Source organism: Triticum dicoccoides, chromosome 1B, assembly GCF_002162155.2.
Source record: "Triticum dicoccoides isolate Atlit2015 ecotype Zavitan chromosome 1B, WEW_v2.0, whole genome shotgun sequence".
Taxonomy (NCBI): domain Eukaryota; kingdom Viridiplantae; phylum Streptophyta; class Magnoliopsida; order Poales; family Poaceae; genus Triticum; species Triticum dicoccoides.
The window spans coordinates 672,817,058-672,840,635 of NC_041381.1; the positions used below are offsets into that span (position 1 = coordinate 672,817,058).

A 23,578-nucleotide genomic window follows, 5' to 3' on the forward strand; every position below is an offset into this window, starting at 1 on the left:
GCATGTCTCAAACTTTTCAAAACGAGTGAGTCCAAAGATCCATCAACATGGAGCTTCTTCATGCGTTTTATACCAATATGACTTACATAGCAGTGCCACAAGTAAGTGGTACTATCATTACTATCTTATATCTTTTGGCATGAAAATGTGTATCACTACGATCGAGATTCAATAAACCATTCATTTTAGGTGTAAGACCATTGAAGGTATTATTCAAATAAACAGAGTAACCATTATTCTCCTTAAATGAATAACCGTATTGCGATAGACATAATCCAATCATGTCTATGCTCAACGCAAACACCAATCTCGGTGGTAGAGGGAGCGTGCGATGCTTGATCATATCAACCTTGGAAACACTTCCAACATATATCGTCAGCTCACCTTTAGCTAGTCTCCGTTTATTCTGTAGCTTTTATTTCGAGTTACTAATACTTAGCAACCGAACCGGTATCCAATACCCTGGTGCTACTAGGAGTACTAGTAAAGTACACATTAACATAATATATATCCAATATACTTCTATCGACCTTGCCAGCCTTCTCATCTACCAAGTATCTAGGGTAATGCTGCTCCAGTGGTTGTTCCCCTTATTACAGAAGCACTTAGTCTCGGGTTTGGGTTCAACCTTGGGTTTCTTCACTAGAGCAGCAGCTGAATTGCCGTTTCATGAAGTATCCCTTTGTTCCCTTGCCCTTCTTGAAACTAGTGGTTTCACCAACCATCAACAATTGATGCTCCTTCTTGATTTCTACTTTCGCGGTGTCAAACATCGTGAATACCTCAAGGATCATCATATCCATCCCTGATATGTTATAGTTCATCACGAAGCTCTAGCAGCTTGGTGGCAATGACTTTGGAGAAACATCACTATCTCATCTGGAAGATCAACTCCCACTCGATTCAAGTGATTGTTGCACTCAGACAATCTGAGCACAAGCTCAACGATTGAGCTTTTCTCCCTTAGTTTGCAGGCTAAGAAAATCGCCGGAGGTCTTATACCTCTTGACATGGGCACGAGCCTGAAATCCCAATTTCAGCCCTCAAAACATCTCATATGTTCCGCGACGTTTCGAAAACGTCTTTGGTGCCTCTACTTAAACCATTTAATTGAACTATCACGTAGTTATCAAAACGTGTATGTCCGATGTTCGCAACATCGACAAACGACGTTGGGGTTCAGCACACTGAGCGGTGCATTAAGGACATAAGCTTTCTACTGATCGCATAATCGCTACTATCAACTTTCAACTATATTTTCTCTAGGAACATATCTAAACAGTGGAACTAAAGCGCGAGCTTACGACATAATTTGCAAAAGGTCTTTTGACTATGTTCAGGATAATTAAGTTCATCTTATGAACTCCCACTTAGATAGACATCCCTCTGGTCATCTAAGTGATCACATGATCCGAGTCAACTAGGCCGTGTCCGATCATCACGTGAGACGGACTAGTCATCATCGGTGAACATCTTCATGTTGATTGTATCTACCATACGACTCATGCTCGACCTTTCGGTCTCCGTGTTCCGAGGCCATGTCTGCACATGCTAGGCTCGTCAAGTTAACCCTAAGTGTTTTCGCTGTGTAAAACTGTCTTACACCCGTTGTATGTGAACGTAAGAATCCATCACACCCGATCATCACGTGGTGCTTAGAAGCGACGAACTGTAGCAACGGTGCACAGTTAGGGGAGAACACTTCTTGAAATTTTGTAAGGGATCATCTTATTTACTACCGTCGTCCTAAGTAAACAAGATGCATAAACATGATAAACATCACATGCAATCAAATAGTGACATGATATGGCCAATATCATTTTTTGCTCCTTTTGATCTTCATCTTCGGGGCTCCATGATCATCATCGTCACCGGCATGACACCATGATCTCCATCATCATGATCTCCATCATCGTGTCTTCATGAAGTTGTCACGCCAACGACTACTTATACTTCTATGACTAACGCGTTTAGCAATAAAGTAAAGTAGTTTACATGGCGTTGTTCAATAACACGCAGGTCATACAATAAATAAAGACAACTCCTATGGCTCCTGCCGGTTGTCATACTCATCGACATGCAAGTCGTGAATCCAATTACAAGAACATGATCAATCTCATACATCACATACTTCTTGGCCATATCACATCACATAGCATACCCTGCAAAAACAAGTTAGACGTCCTCTAATTGTTGTTGCATGTTTTACGTGGCTGCTATGGGTTTCTAGCAGGAATGTTTCTTACCTACGCAAGACCACAACGTGATATGCCAATTGCTATTTACCCTTCATAAGGACCCTTTTCATCGAATCCGTTCCGACTAAAGTGGGAGAGACTGGCACCCGCTAGCCACCTTATGCACCAAGTGCATGTCAATCGGTGGAACCTGTCTCACGTAAGAGTACGTGTAAGGTCGGTCCGGGCCGCTTCATCCCACAATACCATCGAAACAAGATTGGACTAGTAACGGTAAGCATATTGAACAACATCAACGCCCACAACTACTTTGTGTTCTACTCGTGCAAAGAATCTACGCAATAGACCTAGCTCATGATGCCACTGTTGGGGAACGTAGCAGAAATTCAAAAATTTTCCTACGTAACACCAAGATCTATCTATGGAGAGACCAGCAACGAGTAGAAAGGAGAGTGCATCTACATACCCTTGTAGATCGCTAAGCGGAAGCGTTCAAGTGAACGGGGTTGATGGAGTCGTACTCGTCGTGATTCAAATCACCGATGATCAAGTGCCGAACGGACGGCACCTCCGCGTTCAACACACGTACAGCCAGGTGACGTCTCCCACGCCTTGATCCAGCAAGGAGAGAGGGAGAGGTTGAGGAAGACTCCATCCAACAGCAGCACAACGGTGTGGTGGTGATGGAGGAGCGTGGCAATCCAGCAGGGCTTCGCCAAGCACCATGGGAGAAGAGGAGGAGGGAGAGGGGCAGGGCTGCACCAACGAGAGATCAAATCGCGTGTTATGGGCAGCCCCATGCCTCAATATATATAGGGGGGAAGGGGGCTGCGCCCCCTTTAGGGTTTTCCCACCCCCTAGGGGCGGCGGCCAGCCCTAGATGGTTTTTGGGGTGCGGCCAAGAGGGGGGAGGAGTCCATCCTCCCCAAGGCACCTCGGAGGTGCCTTCCCCCTTGAGGACTCTTCCCTCTAGGGTTCCCTAGGCGCATGGGCCTCTTGGGGCTGGTGCCCTTGGCCCATGTAGGCCAAGGCGCACCCCCTACAGCCCATGTGGCCCCCCGGGGCAGGTGGCCCCACCCGGTGGGCCCCCGGGACCCTTCCGGTGGTCCCGGTACAATACCGATGACCCCGAAACTTGTCCCGATGGCCGAAACAGGACTTCCTATATATAAATCTTTACCTCCGGACCATTCCGGAGCTCCTTGTGACGTCCGGGATCTCATCCGGGACTCCGAACAACATTCGGTAACCACATACAAGCTTCCTTTATAACCCTAGCGTCATCGAACCTTAAGTGTGTAGACCCTACGGGTTCGGGAGACATGTAGACATGACCGAGACGTTCTCCGGTCAATAACCAACAGCGGGATCTGGATACCCATGTTGGCTCCCACATGTTCCACGATGATCTCATCGGATGAACCACGATGTCAAGGACTTAATCAATCCCGTATTCAATTCCCTTTGTCTATCGGTATGTTACTTGCCCGAGATTCGATCGTCGGTATCCAATACCTTGTTCAATCTCGTTACCGGCAAGTCACTTTACTCGTTCCGTAACACATCATCCTGTGATCAACTCCTTGGTCACATTGCGCATATGATGATGTCCTACCGAGTGGGCCCAGAGATACCTCTCCGTTTACACGGAGTGACAAATCCCAGTCTCGATCCGCATAAAACAATAGATACTTTCGGAGATACCTGTGGTGCACCTTTATAGTCACCCAGTTACGTTGTGACGTTTGATACACCCAAAGCACTCCTACGGTATCCAGGAGTTACACGATCTCATGGTCAAAGGAAGAGATACTTGACATTGGCAAAGCTCTAGCAAACGAACTACACGATCTTTGTGCTATGCTTAGGATTGGGTCTTGTCCATCACATCATTCTCCTAATGATGTGATCCCGTTATCAACGACATCCAATGTCCATAGCCAGGAAACCATGACTATCTGTTGATCACAACGAGCTAGTCAACTAGAGGCTCACTAGGGACATATTGTGGTCTATGTATTCACACGTGTATTACGATTTCCGGATAATACAGTTATAGCATGAATAAAAGACAATTATCATGAACAAGGAAATATAATAATAATACTTTTATTATTGCCTGTAGGGCATATTTTCCAACAGGAAGCAGCGTGGTGAGGTACGCGAGGCAGTGACCGTCAGGAAGGAGAAGACCCTTTTATAGGCGTATACGGCGGCCGACCGGTGGCACCACACTCATCTCGAGTCTTCGCCAGAGGACACCGAATAAAATATCTAAAAAGCCACCCCTCAAGGTAACGTGAGACAAAAAAGAACTGCCCAGAATGCTACGTGCCCATCGATGGCATAGGACAGTCAACAATGCATCAGACAAACGTGGCCACATGCAAGAACCAGACAGCGTCACGTGGGACAAGACCAGCCCACACACATCTAGAACAGGCACGTGAAATCAAGCCTACCATGCTCACAGTCAACCCAACTTAAAAAACAAGGAAGAACCTTCCCGATGCACACGCGTCTATAGGCGGAAGCACATAACGTGGCAATGGCAGCGCTAAGAAAAACGTGCGTAAACAAGTTGAGCAAGAAAGAAATGAGATCGATCACTTCTAGGAAACCATCATGCACACGTGTCGCTCAAACAACCACGGTAAAAAAAATTCCAGAAAAACCAGAAAAAAGGAACCCTTATGGGCCTAATATTCTTAGTATTTGTTTGGTTTGGTGGGACGAGGAGGAGGCCCTCCCACGGATCGCTTCTTGCCCATTGGCTATGCTCTGCCTCACACAGATCGACCCCCTTCTAAATGGTATCCTCACCGTCCATTTAGATTCATCCATGTTTTAATTAGGATAGTCTCTTCATTTGCGGCTGGTCAACAAATGATGTGTTTCGATGTGTCTCTTCATTAATTTTGCGGCTAGGATCGGCTAGTAGTACATTATTATAATTTATTTATTAATTTTGTTCGCACCGATCGATGGCCTCCTCAAACAACGTACTACTAGTAATAAATAAATTAAATCATGCATGCGTTGTGATTGGTCAATCTCATCTTTCCACGGATCGATTCTCCATCCAGCCGATCCTAGCCGTTCGGCCAAATCCGACTGGCAACATGCAGTCTCTACGCACGCAGGCAGACACCACGGCCAGCTGGGCTAGTATCACGATGGCGACAACACGGCCAGCTCGGCTACCAATGGCGGACAAAACACCCACGGCGACCAGCACCCACGCCAGCATGCCCGCAGGGGGCCTCCTACGCCCAACCCGTCGCCGTCGCGAGGCACGACCACCCATGTCGGCGTCGTTGTATGCTTTCCTCGAGAGAGACGGGAGGAAGAAGTATTGGGCCGCTGCAGGTGGGACCGAGCGGGGTGCCCGGGCAGCCTCGTATATACTTGAGATGGATTTGAGCATTTGAGGTACGTCGGTAAGTCCAGATGTTTGAGGGACAAAGTGAGGGATCCAGTTGGGTCAGCTTTTTTTTACCAGGCGGACATTTATGGAGGGAAGAAATATGGGGTCTAGATGCTCCTAAGGGAAAAGATTGAAACTTTAGTGAAGATATCTGAGTGGCTACGAGTAAAAAAAGACCCTCACATCGCTCCGCACGAGCGACACGGGCGGCGACCGAAGCCACCGCCGACAACGCTTCCTCCGTCGTCTCCCGCCCTCTCCTCGCCGCCACCGGGATGTGCTGCCAGGCAAAGCCTGTGTGGCAGCGGCGGCGGGGATTCTTCTCCAGGGGGCGGGCGGCCTGTGGCTGCCTCATGCGGCGTCGGCGCGTGGTCGCCGCGAGTTCGACGCCGGCGGGCTGGAGCTCTTCTCCTCCGGCGGGGGCGGCGGATCCGGGGCCCTCGTGCCCGAATCTGGTGGTGTGCTTTGCGTGGCCGGCCTGCGGCGGCGGCCCTGGCACTGTGGGCCGGAGGCCCGTGCTTCGGTCGATCTGGTCTGGCGCGGCGCGGGCATGGCACGTGTGGGTGTGACCTGGTGGTGCTCTTGCGGGGAGTTGCGGAACATGGGCGAGGAGGAAGCCGGGGCGGCGGCCCCGGGCTGGGAGCCATGGTGTTTTGGCTGTGGTGACGTGTGCCCTTGCATCTCATTCGCAGTTTGAGGTGGTGCTATTGTGGGTGCTGCGCGCTGAAGCTTGGTGGTCGACGCTGGAGAGTGCAAGGTGCAACAGGAACGGCTCCAACGATCTCCACGCTTTTGGGTGGATCAGATCTGCAGGCCTCCATTGGGATGTGTGTGTTCCGGGCGAAAGCCTTGACCCGACTTTGTCGGTGTCATCGACAGCGGCGCTTTCGGGCATCGTACCCTCCTTGGAGGCGTCGATGTGGAACTCATCTTCTTCTACCTGGGTATCGGGCTCTCCGGGTGAAAACCTAAGCTCCAGATGTTTCAGGAGCGGGCGATGGCAGCGTCTTCGTCGTTCCCCCCTTGGGGGCGTTGCTTGGGAGAGTTAGCTTGTGCTTGGTGCATCTGGTTTTTTCCTACGTCGAGTTTGATGGATGCCGGGGCAACGGCCTCGGACGGCTGATGTGCGCCGAGGTTGCGGCCTCGGAAAGTGATGCGCGGGCGGCTCCATGGGGCGGGGCGGCGGATCGGCCTTCGCTTGGGTGGCAGGCTTGTTGGTCCGATCGACGCGCTCCAGAGTGGGCGGTCTGACTTTACGTCGGGGCGGTGGCCCTGGATGTGGTGCGATGTTTGTGGTCTGCGAGCGGTTGCCCTGAGCAGCGTGGGCTGCGGGCAGCTGGGTTGTGCGGCGTTGCTGCTCGAGGGGAGCGGTGGTATGTCGGGGCGGCGGCCCTGGAAGGCGGTGCCGGTTGATTGCGCTGCGCGCGATGGAGCGGTGGATGTCGGGGTGGCGGCCCCGAGAGAATTATTATAAAAGCGCAATTCTATGTAAATTGTCTAGATATTTTATCATTATTTGATTAATTTTCTATTTTGTTTTTTCCAAAGGGTAATACTAATACCACTAGTTCATTCTTACTTAGAAACCTTTATCATTTTGATTTTCTTTTAGGTGTTATTTTCTTTTCTTTCTTCTTTAAGGGTAATATACCAATACCACTAACTTATTCTTTCTTAGAAATTTTATTTATTTATTTATTTTTATTTTTGTTCATTATTCTGTAAAGTGGCACCACCACAAGCATTAGAATTTAAGACCACCGGCCTTTTTCTTCTTTTGTTTATCTTCTATTGCGGGAAATATGGACTAGCTATTTAGATATAGGAGATACGTACACGGCTTAGATGTATTGAATCATCGACGCCCATTGCTCACACCAAACTTATTCTGCATCATTGTCTTAGGAGTGCTATGTTCTGCATCATCGTCTAGCGATCATCATATTTTGTGAGAATAAATTTATTCTTGTTCTTTTGACGGTGCGATAAGGTTAAAGAGTTTCCAGTCCTCGCAGATCTGATTATTCAGATGTTTGATCCTTTGTGAAGTTGAAGTGTTTCATCGACATCATGATTAAGATATTATGGATCCGACATCCTGCACTTCTACGGGATCATCTCGGGCCCAAGTATGTTCTTCATCGATCAAGCCTTACCATATTTTTGGATGGACGGCTCAAGGTGCTTTCAAAAATCATCGTTGGTAATGTTTGTGCGGGTGAATGGGTGACAACATCGTTGCTCCAGTCCAATTGCATCCTTTTTATCAAAGTCTTTGGATTATTTCTTCTAACAGAGATTTATACAGCGAAGAAGTCATATGAGTTACTTTGTATTTTGTTGGATCTTAGATCCGAATCAGTGTACCTGTATTTGTTATGAGTATGAATAAAATTACTGATGTTTTCAAAAAAAATGTTGAATCTCTGAAACCGGTAAATATTATTTTAATTTTAACGTCACCCGGCAATTTCTCCCAGCAAAAGAAAAGAAAAGAAAAGAAAAAACACGTCACCATAGAATCTAGCACGGTCATCCTCCATTCCTCTCTCCTCTTGAGGTGAGAATCCCACAAGGTCAACCAACCACCGGAATCAAAGTCTTATCCGTCCATGGCGTCCCAGGATCACCACCACCACCGCGGCGGCCACTCCCACAACGACGACGACCACCATCACCACCACCATCACGGGTGAGTCTACCCGCCTCCGCCTCGCCATCCTTCTCTCCGTCCGCGCAGCCGACGGCTCAAACAGCGCCTGCTCTGCTCTGCTTTGCGCTTGCAGGGATGCCGCCGGGAAGGGGGCGGGGGCGGGGGCGGGGTCGTGGGTCGGCGAGGACGGGCGCGTGTGGCACTCGCACGACGGCCTGGCGCCGCACTCCCACGAGCCCATCTACTCCGCCGGGGACTTCTCCAAGCGCGCGCCGCCGCTCGACTCCCGCAGTTTCGCCGACCGCGCCTTCACCGTCGGCATCGGCGGCCCCGTCGGCACCGGGTACGCCCAGCTTTTCGCCTGCGGTTGCTTAGGTGGCGGACTGGCCGTTATGCTGTGTTGTCCGGCGAGATAGGAGCCGTCTCTGCTGCATTTTCCTATTGATCTTTGATCTTTGGAGATAATTGTGGATGCATGTACTACACACATTTAGCCGCTGAAAAATGTTGCTTTGACCACAAATCTGCTGTGAAATGTTGGGGTTATTCTGGGGTTATGTTTCCCTATCACAGTATATATCATCCTAGCATTTTGGAATTCAGAAGAGAGTTTGGGAGATCTGGTTAATTCGAAGGAATTTGCGCATAGCGTTTTCGTGTTGACAAAATAAACCTCATGTGGTGCAGCAAGGGTTTCTAATTTCATATGACAGCAACTATGAAATGATGAAGTGACATGATCCCCACAATCTTCTGCCTGTTTTGCCTTGTGCAGGAAGACTGCCCTGATGTTAGCACTCTGCACTTCCCTGCGTGACAAATATAGTCTTGCAGCGGTATGTGCCATGGTTCCGCCCTGTGCTTCTCTTAAGATTGCTTAAGCTGTTATCTACTTTTTCTGGATTAAACTGCACCATTTGCCTCATCTTTGGGGATCCAAAGATATATTCAGTTGGTCCTGTTTCTGAACTGCAAACGGTTGATTCATAAAACAGGTCAATTTTTGTCTGTGGGGGCCAGCATAGAAATCTAATTACTTAACATTCCTGCGATATTTATTTTCTTAAACACAAATACCTAATAGTCTCCACCCTGTATGCTTGAATTATACTACACCCTTACGAGTTCTCTTTCTTTGTTTTTCATTATGTGCAGGTTACAAATGATATATTCACAAAAGAGGATGGAGAATTCTTGGTCAAGCATGGAGCTCTTCCTGAAGAGCGTATACGTGCCGTTGAAACTGGAGGCTGCCCTCATGCAGCTATACGCGAGGACATCAGCATAAATCTGGGCCCTCTGGAGGAGCTATCCAACTTGTACAAGGCCGATTTGCTGCTCTGTGAATCTGGAGGAGGTATTGTCCCTGTTGAATCTCACACTGGAAGGTTTTATCATCGTGTATGTTTAGACAGGCTTAGTGTTGTCAGTTGACTGTTTGGAAAATGTCCTGTAGCTTTTTTTTGTTTTGAGTGAAGCCTATATCTTTTTCCGTAATATTGTTTAGGAATATGTTGCGTGTGCAGTTGATTTTTCTCAAGCTATTTTATTCTATATTGGCATTAGTTGAACATCTCATGATCTGTTTGCTTTTGGATAGTGGGTGGCTGAACAATATTCTGATGGCCGAATGGCCCCAACTTCTGCCATTTTATGTCAAGTCCATATGATTACTGATCAGGAAATAAGAAAGCTACTTTTTGTGCATCTTGTGTGCAGATAACCTGGCAGCCAACTTCAGCAGGGAGCTAGCAGACTACATAATCTACATCATCGACGTGTCTGGTGGGGACAAGATACCAAGAAAAGGTGGCCCTGGTATAACCCAGGCAGATCTTTTGGTGCGTTCCTACCATCGCCAAACCATTCAACCACAATGCAAACCTGCACTGATCTATCTTGTCACCTGTTTGAGACGCACCCACCAGTTTCACTAACTCGGATCATTCGTTCCAAATGCAGGTCATAAACAAGACGGACCTTGCCTCCGCGGTTGGAGCCGACCTAGCGGTGATGGAGCGAGACGCCCTTCGGATGCGGGATGGAGGGCCCTTCGTGTTCGCCCAGGTTCGAGACCAAATCACACACACCGGCAGTTCTGTCTTTCTCGTCGCGATGGCGATACCATGAACTCATTCTGTTCTGCACAATCGTGGCACGCAGGTGAAGCACGGGGTCGGCGTGGAGATTGTGGACCATGTGCTGCGAGCCTGGGAGATCGCCACCGGCAACCGGCGCCGATAGAGGCGTTCACGTCGCCCGAACGCACGCACGTGTAAATTGTGCAGCCTTCTTTATGTAACTTCATCAGATGCAAGGGCCCATGATGAGAATGAATAAGCAAAACTGTAATGCTAAGGCATTGTTGCCTCCGCTGTGTCATGAGCTGGGCACTCTGGAGAACAACAAAACAATAAGATTCTTTCGAATCAGAGGATATATATGAAATAGAAATGGTTCTGTCACGGTATGTTTGAAGCATTTTGAGCGATGGATCAGGAAGGTACATACACCAGGTCTCATAATCAGCAGAATTTGGGAACTTTCATGGATTATTTATCATGGGTACAGAAGCTTTAGGGGCAAAAGCAAGGAAGAAGAAAAAGGAAAAACGCAAAAAAAAAAAACGACTCCGCTGGGGATCGAACCCAGAATCTCTGGTTTCGTAGACCAGCGCCTTATCCATTGGGCCACGGAGTCATTGATGCTGAATTTGCACTACTAGTGAACTAGGTCTGCAACATAAGCAGGGAATGAAGAAAGGTAACAGTGCTCAGCACTATATCCAAGTGCAAAAGCAAAATTATCCATGTAACTGTACATACATGTAGGGAACATCCACATGTACGCCCTTGCTTGGTTACACGTGGATCGGTGCCCTATCATGTTCGGTTAACTCATGCCCCCCTCCCTACTAGCAGGGTACAAATCATATCGGAGGATCCGGATTCTTATTGTTCTTCTATAAGTGAAGGAATCATAGTTTAGATTCGCTGATGATAGGACGGAGAAGGAGATGAGAGCTCAACCTGCATCAAAGGCTTCACCCTTGCTCCCAGCTGTCAACTAGTGGGCTTCGATGAAGGAAAAGATGGCTTTAGATAAGAATGTAGCCCCATCCCCTCTCGGCCATGGCTTCCCGGTAGAACCTCAATTCACACAAGTTGTTACAGAATCAGAAAAAAGAAGAAGTGGTTTTTCACACGGCTTGCTCATTGTGCTGGTCCCAATTTTCTATCTACTTGGTCGAGCCAAAAGAAAAGAACGGAACAACAGGAGGCGAAGAGCGGAGTATAACCAAGGAGCTTTCATTGCGCGTGAAGGACCTAAAGGAAGACCGTGCTCTAAAGTGTGCACCGAGAGTTTTGTTTAAAGAACACTTGGTCTTACCCACTTCGTTTTGAGCCATGAAACGCACGTGGTGGTCATTATCCTAGAAAACGTAACCATTTTCTTGACGCTAGGGTGGATCCTATAGAAATACCACTTCCTCATGAATTTATCTTGAATCGGGACCTTTTGGTCAACTTAGTACATGTTCCTAGTCCTTTTATTACCGATCTGGAAAAGAGAGAAGAACCAGAGATGGGACGAATGCTTCTAGAGATGGATAGGAAACTCAGTAGATCTTGGCACCCCTTTTCGATTTACTCGTCAAGCCTAAGAAAGAGTGTGGCCAGGGTCGATGCACCTTTAGGGGCATGTATCCCCTGTCGTGGGCTTACGGGAGATAACTCTATTTAAGACACCTATATATAACCCACGACTGCGGGTTTTCGCTCTTACCTGAAAAGGGGGAGAGCTCAGAATTCTGGTCTTTCTTGCCTAGATCTGATTCGGATGTACTACAGAAGTGAATGGACCCTTAGTTGGCTGGTTCGATCAATCGGAAGGCTCGGTCTCTATGGCGCATTCTGATACAGAAAGAAAAGAACCAAACTCCTGTATTTAAACCCTTATGTGTTCATGCTTTCCTTGCTTGTCTTTGAGAGTTGATTGACTTGGTGTTTTAGCCCCAGGCCGAACTAACAAATACGGGGTATCATTGATCCCGGTGTCTGGAGATCACCCTCCGACGCAAAGTTATTAATAGTTTTGCAAGTCTATAGACTAAAGGATAAGAACGATGCGTCTTTGTAGTCACCTTCACTTTATTCCAAATCATAGATATTTTTACAAGCTAACAAACCTTGTATCATGGGTGACACCATCAAAACAGAGATAAAGTGCACGCTCAAGAACCATTGTATCATCGAAGTCACTTCGATAAGACTGAGTCAATTTCATCAACTTCTTAACATTAAACTGAGAAGACTGATCATTTGGACTCAAAGCATACATACACCAAAACAACTCGGAAATTACCACATGAAATCTGCCATTTTAACTCTACAACCAACATTGCGAGTGTACTGGGACCATGTAGAGTAGATGATCTGAATCAAATTTAAGTGCACTGGTCTGAACTAGCCAATTTTACTTGCAAGTATAAAGTTCCATACTAAAATCTACATGTTATTGCGAAAGAAAATATTTGAACTGGCCTAGTCCCCTAAGCCGGTTAATTTATACACATAAAATTGTTAAAACTGACATTGTTTCTAACATTGAAATTGCACACAAACAAAAAATTGGAACGGAAAAAACCTTATAGACGACCTATAGAAAGAGAGAGAGAATTGCATAATTATATATTTTTTTAGACAGTTGTATGTTTTCGTGAAGCAAGGCTGGCTGTTTCTCGGTGGTGGGCTGCTCCCACAAATTCAAAGTACACGGGCTTTTGAAAAAAAACGACGGTAGGCTGAGGCCCTCTTTGTTTGAGCTCCACGAACCAGATTCAACTTTATCGGTGAAGCTGAATCTGGAATCCGAAACAAACAGGTATTGTGAATCAGCTTTGCCAGTGAAACCATCTTTTTTTGGTGAAGTTGGATCTGGAATCTAAAACAAACAACAATTTCGAACCAGCATTGCTAGTGAAGCTGAATCCGCTGAATCTAGATCAAAACCGACACAAACATGGTCTCATATAGTAACTGTGAATCCGCTTTCCTATCAAAGTGAAAAATCCGGTGGGGAGTCAACGTGCGTCCGCCCCTGGTCCTGGTCTGCAAAACCGCGGAGGAGCGAGACACGAGGGCACCATCCGCATCACCGACGCCGCCGGTCGGTCCCTGCCCTGCCGCCCCCAGCGTCGCTCCGCCGCTCGCCCCCATCTCCCAGCCGACTCGCGCGCGCCGGCCGAAAAGGTCAGTCAGTCGGCAGCTCAGATCCCCTTTTGCTCTCGCCGTGATTTACCTTGCTTCTTCAGCTCAAGCATCAACCTTTTAGTCGGCCGGCGACGTGCCTGCTGCCTGCGCCTGACTAGATCCGAGGAGCCCCTTGCCAGAGCTTGAGCTCGACCGTGCCTGGATCCCGGTTACAGTACCCCACGCCACAAAGTTTATCACCCACCTTCTTCTGATGATTCTCAGCTTGCCCGCCCGATCCTGACCCGGAATCAGCCTATAGGCAGGCAGGGCCACGCCGCACGGACAGCCAGATCCCCCATGGCCCGAGATCTCCAGCACCGCCCGCGTGCCTAGGCGTCGATGGCCGCAGGCCGCGCTCTCTACGCCCTTCCGCCCCCCTGCGCAAATCGCCGCTTGACTGGCAGGGTGAAGGGCGCTAGAAGATGCCTTGCTTCGCAGCAGAGTTGTTGTGCTCGCCCCATGGCTTCCAAAGCTCGTTTTCCCTGGCGCGGCGCAGGCCGCTTGCTCGGCCCGCTTACGCTTGTCCATGCCCAAGGTTCAGTTTATATGTTTTGGCTGCTGGCTTGCTGCTTGTGCTTGGGTGGGTTTCAGCATTACAAGGGGCTTGCTCTCATGATAATATTGGTTATTGTCTTCAATCCAAAAGAAACGATGCAGCCAAACTTCTCTATCTTTGATAGCTACTCCCTCCGTCCGAAAATACTTGTCATCAAAATAGATAAAAGAGGATGTATCTAGATGTGTTTTAGTTCTAAATACATCTCTTTTTGTCCATTTTGATGACAAGTATTTCCGGACGGAGGGAGTAATTAGTAGAAATAAAGTTCAGGCCAGGTGGGAATGGAGTCATTACATTTGCCATGAAAATTACTTTGGCAGCACAATCTTTTCCTTATATGTTCATAAAAAAATTAGTAATTGTCCATGTTGCATACTGAAGACTGAAAGGTAAAAAACAATGTTGTTCTATTTGGAACAGAGGGAGTATTTTAGTAGAAATCTTAGTTCCATATACGCCCTCATGACTTTTTTTTAATTCTAAGCACCACCTCACAAGTATTTTATGGTTGCAAAACTTTGATCAAACTCTTGACTTCTATCGTTAAATTGAAACTGAAATTTTTATGTGGTCTGAAAAAATCAGTTAATGCTAACACTAACATACAAAGCCTATGTTGCTAGTCATGCTCATGAAAAAAAAAGTTGTAGGAAGTATAACAGAAAAACTACAAAGTAAATCACCATCTTTGGCATCTTAGGCTACTATTTCAATGCCAGCGTTAGAAAAACAATTCACGCTTTCTGTTGAAATTTAGTGAATAGGTAACACCAGGAGTATCGTTGTTGAGACAATCAATGGCTGTTGGGGGTGTTTAGCACAGAAGTAGTTGCTTTATTACAACCCCATGACTTGTATGGGGTTTCTTAATGCATCCTCAATTCCTCATTATTTAAGTGTATGGTCACATTGTGGTCTGTTGAATATATTAACATTTTTATTTGTATCCCTTGTCATATCACATATGGCTGCTTCACTATACTTACCGTGGATGGTATTTGATCTCTATTTCAGGGTATCCCATCATGGATGCAGCAAAGGATGCAAACCCGTCATGTAAACTCCACACAAGACTGAGACTCTGGGAGTTTGCAGACCGTTATATATTTGAACCAATTGATGGTCTTGCTGACTTATATTTGTCAGTTAGCCGGGCCAGTGGATCAATGAATTTAGTTGAAGAGTTGCCACCACGTAGCCCCTCCACAAATCCTAAAGTTCAAACAGTTTATGGTGTGATAGGAGTGCTCAAACTTGCAGTTGGATCGTATTTTTTTGTGATCACTGACCGTGATTGTGTGGGATCATACCTGGGGCATGCAATTTTCAAAGTTACAGGACTGAAAGTCCTTCGCTGCAATGACTCACTTACCACTTCTTCCGAGCAGGTCTAACAATGCTTATTTGCTCCCAGTTAATATTATTTCCACCTATATTCCATCTATTGAACATCCCAATAAACTATTAGCAGAAAAAAATGGAATCTGAAATTTCCGAACTCCTGGATGCTGCTGAGAAGACCATGGGCCTCTACTTCTCCTACGATATCAACTTAACACTTAAGTGAGTATCTTATTTACAAAACATGCCAGCTGCACTTGTGTATTAGGGTCAAGCCATTTAACTTGTAAACGAAGAAGGCATTTTCTCCCTCTCTCTTCATGTTTATGATACAGACATGCTGACATGTTTTAGTTACTTTTATTCTTATGTTCTCACTGTAATTGACATCATATCTTTGTCCCTGCTATTCCAGTTCACAGAGTCTGTATGATGTAGATGACGAGTTCAAATCACGTCCTCTTTGGAGACAGGTTTGATTCCTTGTCATTTCTAGTTGTACAGTGTGCTTACACATGGAGGGCCTGATCCCCCCTCCCCCCTTTCCTCGTAATATGTGAAGCTTTGTTGCTTATCACTTACTTGTATATGGAACACCAGTACCAGGCCATCTTTGTTACGTCCCGCCAGCTGCATTTTCAGCTATCAGTATAACTATTCTTTCACAGATTAATGAACATTATTCTTTCAGGCAGAACCGAGATTTCTGTGGAACAGCTACTTGTTGGAACCTCTAATTGAGAACAAAGTAAGATAAGTTTTTCCGTTTATTTGTTTTTTCAGTTTTAAAGTAGGTATAACCAATATCTGCAGAGTATTTGATTCCTGCCTTTTTCCATTGACAGCTGGACCAGTATTTATTGCCAGTCATTCAAGGCAGTATCCTTGTCTTGCATGTCATTTACACTTGTCACGGCCAGATATATAAGATGATATATTTCTATGTGAAACTCAATGAGCCCTATAATGTGAGTTACTGCAACTTAACTAAATATCAGGTTTTGAGAATATCCAGGCAGAAGTTGGGTCAGAGAAGGTAAATGTGACCCTGATAGCACGTAGGTGCACAGGGAGGATAGGTGAGGTTTATGAGACATCAAAATAAGATTATTCACAAGTTTCCTTCAATCAATGCTACTGATATACATTTTACTATATGTACACATTTTTATTATAATGTTATATCCTGATTTCTTGTTCTCGAGAAACTCAATGCCCTATGATTGAACAACACTTCATGAAGCTATTATATAAATGAAGGTACTCGTATGTGGAGACGAGGAGCTGATTCAGAGGGTTATGCTGCAAACTTTGTTGAATCAGAGCAGATAATGCAATCAAAAGGGTATACAGCATCCTATGTACAAGTAAGTTTCTTCATACATACAGACAGCCTATTACCCATTCTTTCAGTATATGTGCTAGTAGTCTCGTTTGTTGGTTCTTGGTTCCTAAAATACTTTAATCACCTCCAAACATTAACAAATTATATTTTCTGTAGGTTCGAGGTTCTATGCCATTCTTGTGGGAGCAGATTGTTGATTTGACATACAAACCTAGCTTCGACGTTGTTAGACAAGAGGAAGCGGTTAACCCTCTCAACTTATGCTTTGTTTTGTTGACACTGATCAGCAATCCAAGCTGCGTTTACTATTTTCTTTCCTCTTAATTTGTCTCGGACTTCTTTCTATGTGTCTTCAGCCTAGTGTACTTGAGAGGCACTTCAAAGACTTACAAAAGAAATATGGAGCTGTCTTGGCTGTTGATCTTGTCAATACAGTAAGTACTGTGCTCTCGGCCTTCTAGCTCAACCAGTGTTCTGTTCAAACTAAGATATATTTGCTTCAGAAAATGCCATCACACATTGCTTCTGCTCCCGGTTAAAGGTGTCAAATGTACAAAATTAGATTCAAATTCTTTATTTTAATGATCGATGATTCTCAGTCACTTGTAAATGTGTGTGCTATTTCTTTCTCTGGTATGATTTATTCCTTGACATGGAATTAAATTACCTGTTCAGCTTATGTTGCAGATTAGTAAAAAATAATATTTGATGAAGTGATTATTGACAGATTTTCCTTTTCGACAGAGCATGAGTAGCACATTCTTTCCTAATGAGTCTGGTTTGTTAACTTTATTATGTTTTCCATGTAATATTCATCTTGCACCTCTCTTTTTCCTGTATGGCTATATTCAGCAAGGTGGTGAAGGCCGACTCCATGAAAGATATGCAAAATCTATCGAACCAATTCTCAGTGAAGATGTAAGGTAATGCTTTATTTTGCTGTTTCTATCTACTGTAGAGTTATCACATCGCGTCTTAGTAGCTAAATGCGTATCTAAGCTTGTCTTCTGCAGATATGTGCATTTTGACTTCCATCGTATTTGTGGCCATGTTCACTTTGAGCGCCTCTCACAGTTGTATGAGCAAATTGAGGATTACCTGAAGAAACACAAGTATGTTGCCAGAAGATATAGTATTTTGTGTTCCATCTTCCATGACATACTACCAATCACTTTTGTACATTTAAGTTTGGTTTTACTTTTCTATTATTGTATGTTTTTTCCTCTTGTTTGGGACTGAAAGGCTTTGATATGATCTGCTTGCTCCTTGAGGTGTTCCTTGAAAATTACACTCTCTTAATAGTTGATATGTTTTTTCTCTTTTTTCTGCAATCAGGCAATCTCTTAACCATAGAGAGATTGATCTATGCTCATTCCCTTGAAAATTACACCAATCTTAAAGCAGGAATAGGGTTGATATGATCTGCTTGCTCCTTGAGGTGTTCCAAGATTTGTAAAGCTAATATTCAAGTCGGGGACCAGGGCTCTACTATTTCTTTTTGTACTTACTAGCCTAATGGTAATTGTTAATCGGTCAGCTTTGCTTGCTACTAAAGTGACATAACCTATTTGTGGTGCTTGATTATTTACATTATAACATAAAAAACGATACCATCATACCCCCAGTCATCTTGTTAGCAAACAACTTATTTTTTGACTCCACTTCTAAGGTTTGGGTATTGGTTGGAGCCTTTAAGGCACTAGTGCATCTGCCTCAAGAGAGCTACATCGTATATGCTGTTTTTGGTAAAACGGAATTCCTGGCAGAACATGAAAATTGAAGCATGTCTACAGTTGTACTCTTAGTACTGTCCTGTGTAGCTGTTTGAGTTTTCTTCGTCTTAGGAAGAAAAGTGAAGACCAATTTGTGTGGTTTTAAGTACATCCATCTATTATGTTCCCTTGTGCTTTATATCAGAGATTCTTATATCCTTCGATGGTATCTTTCCTTCTCATGGTATTGGCGTATTGCTAACAATGTTGTGCTAAAGGTACTTCCTGTTGAACGAGAAAGGCGAGAAAATTCAGGAGCAGCTCGGCACTGTCAGAAATAATTGTATTGATTGTTTAGATCGTACCAATGTAACTCAGGTACATCTTTCCAATTTCAAGTACATTTTTTATTTCCTTTCGTATGAATCTCAATTTTAACAACAGGTTTTGTAATCCGATAACACTTTAATTAATTCACTTGGCACGACTGACATTATTTTTACATGGGCTATAGTTTAGCAAACAACTTATAGAGTCCAATATGTAGGATCAAGGATGACAATATGAGCGATGGGGGTGGGAATAGAAGATTTCTAAAACCTTCTAACAAGTTTTTTTGTGCGAAAAACTCGAGAAAATTAGTTTTGTGCCATTTGATGCCTTCATAATCTGTTATTTGCTAAATGCATGGTGCATCAACACCCTTTTTCTAGGATACTAGGTCGAGGCTATCCTAGGGTTACAAGCAAGCAGACAATGCGATTCTAGAAATGCAAAGCGCAAAGTAAAAGGGCAGCCCGGTGCATGTAGCTCCCGCTTGCGCAGGGTCCGGGGAAGGGTCCGACCACTTTGGGTCTATAGTACACAGCCTTTCCCTACATTTCTGTAAGAGGCTGTTTCCAGGACTTGAACCCGTGACCTCATGGTCACAAGGCAGCAGCTTTACCACTGCGCCAAGGCTCCCCTTCTAAAGCGCAAAGTAAAAGACAAGAGATAAATCACACAAGGAGACAATAGTTGGTATTCCCTAGTCTACATTGAGGGCAGGCGAACTGAGCTTGCTAAGGTTGCTGCTGCTCCACGCCAGGGATGGCCAGTACCAAGTCACTCACAATTCTGCAGTAGTGGCCCTGCGTCGAGAATTAGGATGGTTCTTTCCAATCAAGTAATCTATTTCCCTAAATAGTGTAATTAGTTACCCAGGATACAAATTAACTGTTTGATATATTTATCATACCCAGTTTATATTAAGATTGATTCTGTCAAGAATTGTTAGGAGGAGAGTCATATATATAATGAGGCTATGTTATCACTAATATTTCTCATCTCCAAGGCTCAACATGTTCGGTAGACAAATCCCTTGCCCCTATCTCTGTGGCGCAGTTAACTGCATGACAGGGTCACCCTGCTTAACTCATGATCATGGATAACCAGGCATTATATTTACTTCTATACTTACTTACGAAGCCTTTTATCCCAAACAAGTTGGGGTAGGCTAGATATGAAACCCTTTCACGAGGACTTCCCAGGAGGTCACCCATCCTAGTACTATTCTCGCCCAAATGGGTTTCATACCCAAAAGACTGGCTTAGTTTTTACGTTGGCTCGCCAAGCCTATCACAACCCTTAGATATGAAACCCTTTCACGAGGACTTCCCAGGAGGTCACCCATCCTAGTACTACTCTCGCTCAAATGGGTTTCATACCCATGGGACTGGCTAGTTTTTACGTTGGCTCGCCAAGCCTATCACAACCCTCCTCCTTTACCCGGACTTGGGACCGGCTATGCCTAGAAGACATAGGCGGAGTTATTAGTCTGTTATTTACTTCTATCTTGGTATAAATTCTTTTGTCATGGATTATTAGTCTGTTACTACCGTTCTTTCTTTTGTTTTATATTCTCTTCCGTCTGTCGAATGTTCAATTCTCATCCGTATGTCTGAACTTTGCTGATAATCTCTACTATGACAAAACAGAGCATGATTGCGAGAAGAATTCTGGAGAGCCAACTTCAACAAATAGGAGTTTTCGGTGTTAACGATACAATAACCAAGTATCCAGCTTTTGATGCAAGCTACAAAGTTTGTGAGTATTATGTTCATATTTACTAGCCTGTGTTTTTCTCATTTGTATGTCTCCCATGCTTTTGTATATTTGAACCGTGTTGCTGAAATGGAAGAATCATTTTCCAGTGTGGGCCAATCATGGAGATGCAATAAGTATTCAGTACTCTGGAACTCCTGCTTTGAAGGGAGACTTTGTTCGGTAATTTCTATACAACGCAATTTGCATGTTCTTATTGGAAGTGCATTATATTTACATCTATTGCTAGTCTTAGTTCATCCCTTTTCCAGAAAGCCTGGGAACTACTCTCAGTTTTGCATTGCAAATAGGAATATTAGTATTTTCACCACCTTGATTATGTTCACAGCTGAACCACAGCAAATCTCTATAGTCCATACCACTTTCACCGAGATAACGAGCAACTGCAAAGATACATTTTACTGATCTGTGGTGCAAAGTCCCCATCATTGTGGCAATTGAAAATACCCTTTGGGTAGTGTCTCTTTGTTAATGTCAATACCTATCAGAGAAAATGGGCCTAAGATAACAGATAACTATCGTTGAAGTGATATGCTTCTGTTCTTGGAACTCTCCTATATTAATGCTACTTATTTAAGCTCATTTTATTGTTTATTTGGACACTTCTGCTGAAACATAGTGTATTTTACAATCATTATTTTTGTCTACAAGATATGGGAAGCGAAGTGCCCAGGGAATTTTCAATGATCTCCAGTATTCACTTGCTAGATACTACTTCAACAACTTCGCAGATGGGACGAAGCAGGTATGCAGCTGACCTTTTATGCATGTGAGACTCGTGAGTATGTCGCTATGTCAGTAGCCAAGTAAATTCATGATTGAGACTTTGTCGATTCGTCATCTTGATGGTGCCCAAACATCAAACAATTGGTAGCTTATGGTGACATTTAGTTGTTCATTGAATAGTGCGAATGCAACTAATTACATATCATGAAATCTGTTTGACACATGAGGAAAATGTACTATAAATGGACTATTACGTTTGAAGAGGGCCTTGTTGGCCAAAAAAAGGATCCTCCGTAATTTTGTGTTGCTTAGGTTTCCAAAATCTAGCGGGCAACATTTGTTGAACTTACTTCCAGTAAAAAAACTGAACTAGGATGCAAGTGCCCCATTGTTTATTTGTCTATTTATTGGTTGTCCTTTATAGGATGCCATGGATCTTCTTCAAGGACGTTACATCACATCTGTTAGTCGAGACATGGCACCTCCAGCAAAAGCAGGATTTGTAGAGAGCTATGCGGTGAGTACAGTTTTACTATTGCTTTCTGTTCTTACCAGTCAGATTGTGAAGTTGTTCATTGGAAAATGGAAATGCTTATTTAGTATTCTAGTATAGGTCAGCTCTGGAATATTTCTGATATGTACCTGGCCTTGTGGGTGTGCTGTTACTAGGAACATGATTGCAGACACTTAGTAGTACTCACTTCAGCATATAGTTATGTATGGTACACAACTAGAATGGATAGAGACGGGTTTCATCTCTTTTCCGAATAGAAAAGATCTCTCACTTGTGCTATTCTTCTTTTACAGTCCGCCCGCCTTGCTTTTGCATTGGTTTCCGGAGCTTTTATGTTCATGATGATGTCCCTGAGACATGGTAAGATTTCTCAATCTGCTGAAAACCTGAAATATATGCTTGCTATGATTTGCTTGCATTCTGTCAACTAGTGCTTGCTATGTTATGCTTGGCTGCTTCTGATAATTATGTTAACTAGTGCTCGCTATGATTTGCTTGCATTCTTTCAAGCAGAAACTTTTGAAGTCTGTTTTTTGAGAACTCTTTGGGTGCTGGACGCGCAAGTTTTACCCCTAAATAATTGTATTATGCTAGTAAAAACTAGTACATTTTGCCAAAATCCACTTTGGGCAAGTTTCTTGTAGTTCTTTTCATATTTCAATGGATTAATAGAAGAAGAGTCATGCTGTTATTACAGTATGCCTGGTGGGGTTTAATACTTCCAACTGTGCCACTCGGACATATTTTCAACCTTAACTTACATACATTAATATTATTGTAGACATCCTTGATTTTGTTTTCTACTCACAAATAATACCCGTAATAATACATAAAATCTAGATTGATGTATGTTTCAAGTGTGTATCAAACTATCAAAGCTCCAGTGTATGCTTCTGTAGCATCCGTTATGTACTTGGTATCATCACAGTTATGGCTATCTGTATCAGTTTGCAAGTTTGTGACTCGGTTTTGCCGGGTGATTGTAACAAAAAATGACATGTTTATATCCCTTGATGGAACATGTATGCATATAACTCAGCTGCAGCCCCAGTTGCCCTGGTTGATTGTACCATAGATAGATGTCAACGTGGAGAATGCATGGAATGCATATAACTCAATTGCAATCTCTCTCTCTCTCTCTTTGCTGCAGCTCGGCATGATGCTCGTCATTTATTGCTGTCACTTCTCTGGGCTGGTCTTTGTATCGGTATCACACACTTTGTGAGAAGCAACGGCCGGGTGTTCACGAACCGGCCCCGTGCCCACAAGTCGTAATGCCCTTTGATGGAAGAAGGCGAGCGATAATATTATCATCATTCATTCATCAAACAATGGCAGCACTCCACTTTGTTTGCTATGTAAAGAAGATGCAACTGGTGTCCATCCCTTTTCTCATGAAGATTGTGTTCTGTATCCATCTATATGTATATTCTTTGTTCTTCCGAGTCCACACATTATCGATTTTTTTACCGGTAAACAAACGACCACTTGCAGTATCGTAAGGACAGCTAGTTGTGTATTTATTCTAAAACTGGCAAAATGATGTTTGTCCAGAGCTTGTGCAGTTATTATGCCAATTGAGATTTTTTTTATCAACGCGGTGTACAATTTGCAATGATCTTGCAAACGGTATTTTTTTTTACTGTCTTGTGAATGAAACTCTGTGCCTCCTGTGTTTTGCATTATAGCTATAGCTCATTCATACACGAGAGAGATGGCATATGCATGTATGTATGGTTTTGCGC

At 44.3% G+C, this 23,578-nt stretch overlaps 2 protein-coding genes and 1 non-coding gene across 4 annotated transcripts; 2 read left to right on the forward strand and 1 right to left on the reverse strand.

Annotated features, from left to right (window-relative positions):
* The first annotated feature begins 8,185 nt into the window (after window positions 1-8,185).
* LOC119349572 (urease accessory protein G-like) lies at window positions 8,186-10,748 on the forward strand. Its single transcript, XM_037617622.1, has 7 exons — window positions 8,186-8,317; window positions 8,412-8,621; window positions 9,054-9,114; window positions 9,434-9,635; window positions 9,998-10,119; window positions 10,241-10,345; window positions 10,442-10,748. Exons 1-7 carry the CDS (start codon window positions 8,238-8,240, stop codon window positions 10,520-10,522), a joined length of 861 nt encoding a protein of 286 aa, XP_037473519.1. The 5' UTR covers window positions 8,186-8,237; the 3' UTR covers window positions 10,523-10,748.
* A 157-nt stretch (window positions 10,749-10,905) lies between these two features.
* TRNAR-ACG lies at window positions 10,906-10,978 on the reverse strand. Its single transcript has one exon. It is a non-coding gene; the product is annotated as a tRNA-Arg (tRNA).
* Window positions 10,979-13,334: 2,356 nt separating this feature from the next.
* LOC119349574 (phosphoinositide phosphatase SAC7-like) lies at window positions 13,335-23,475 on the forward strand. 2 transcript variants are annotated; one of them, XM_037617624.1, is made up of 19 exons: window positions 13,335-13,530; window positions 15,107-15,480; window positions 15,564-15,655; window positions 15,849-15,906; window positions 16,125-16,181; window positions 16,279-16,312; window positions 16,432-16,512; window positions 16,694-16,800; window positions 16,935-17,021; window positions 17,135-17,212; window positions 17,631-17,701; window positions 17,792-17,890; window positions 18,769-18,868; window positions 20,467-20,575; window positions 20,683-20,755; window positions 21,245-21,338; window positions 21,744-21,836; window positions 22,127-22,193; window positions 22,984-23,475. In XM_037617624.1, the coding sequence occupies exons 2-19, from the start codon at window positions 15,118-15,120 to the stop codon at window positions 23,106-23,108; spliced, it is 1,788 nt and encodes a 595-aa protein (XP_037473521.1). In that variant the 5' UTR covers window positions 13,335-13,530; window positions 15,107-15,117; the 3' UTR covers window positions 23,109-23,475. The 2 variants fall into 2 exon arrangements, with proteins under 2 accessions (XP_037473521.1, XP_037473520.1); XM_037617623.1 differs by lacking the exon at window positions 13,335-13,530 and adding an exon at window positions 13,858-14,068.
* Window positions 23,476-23,578: the final 103 nt, after the last annotated feature.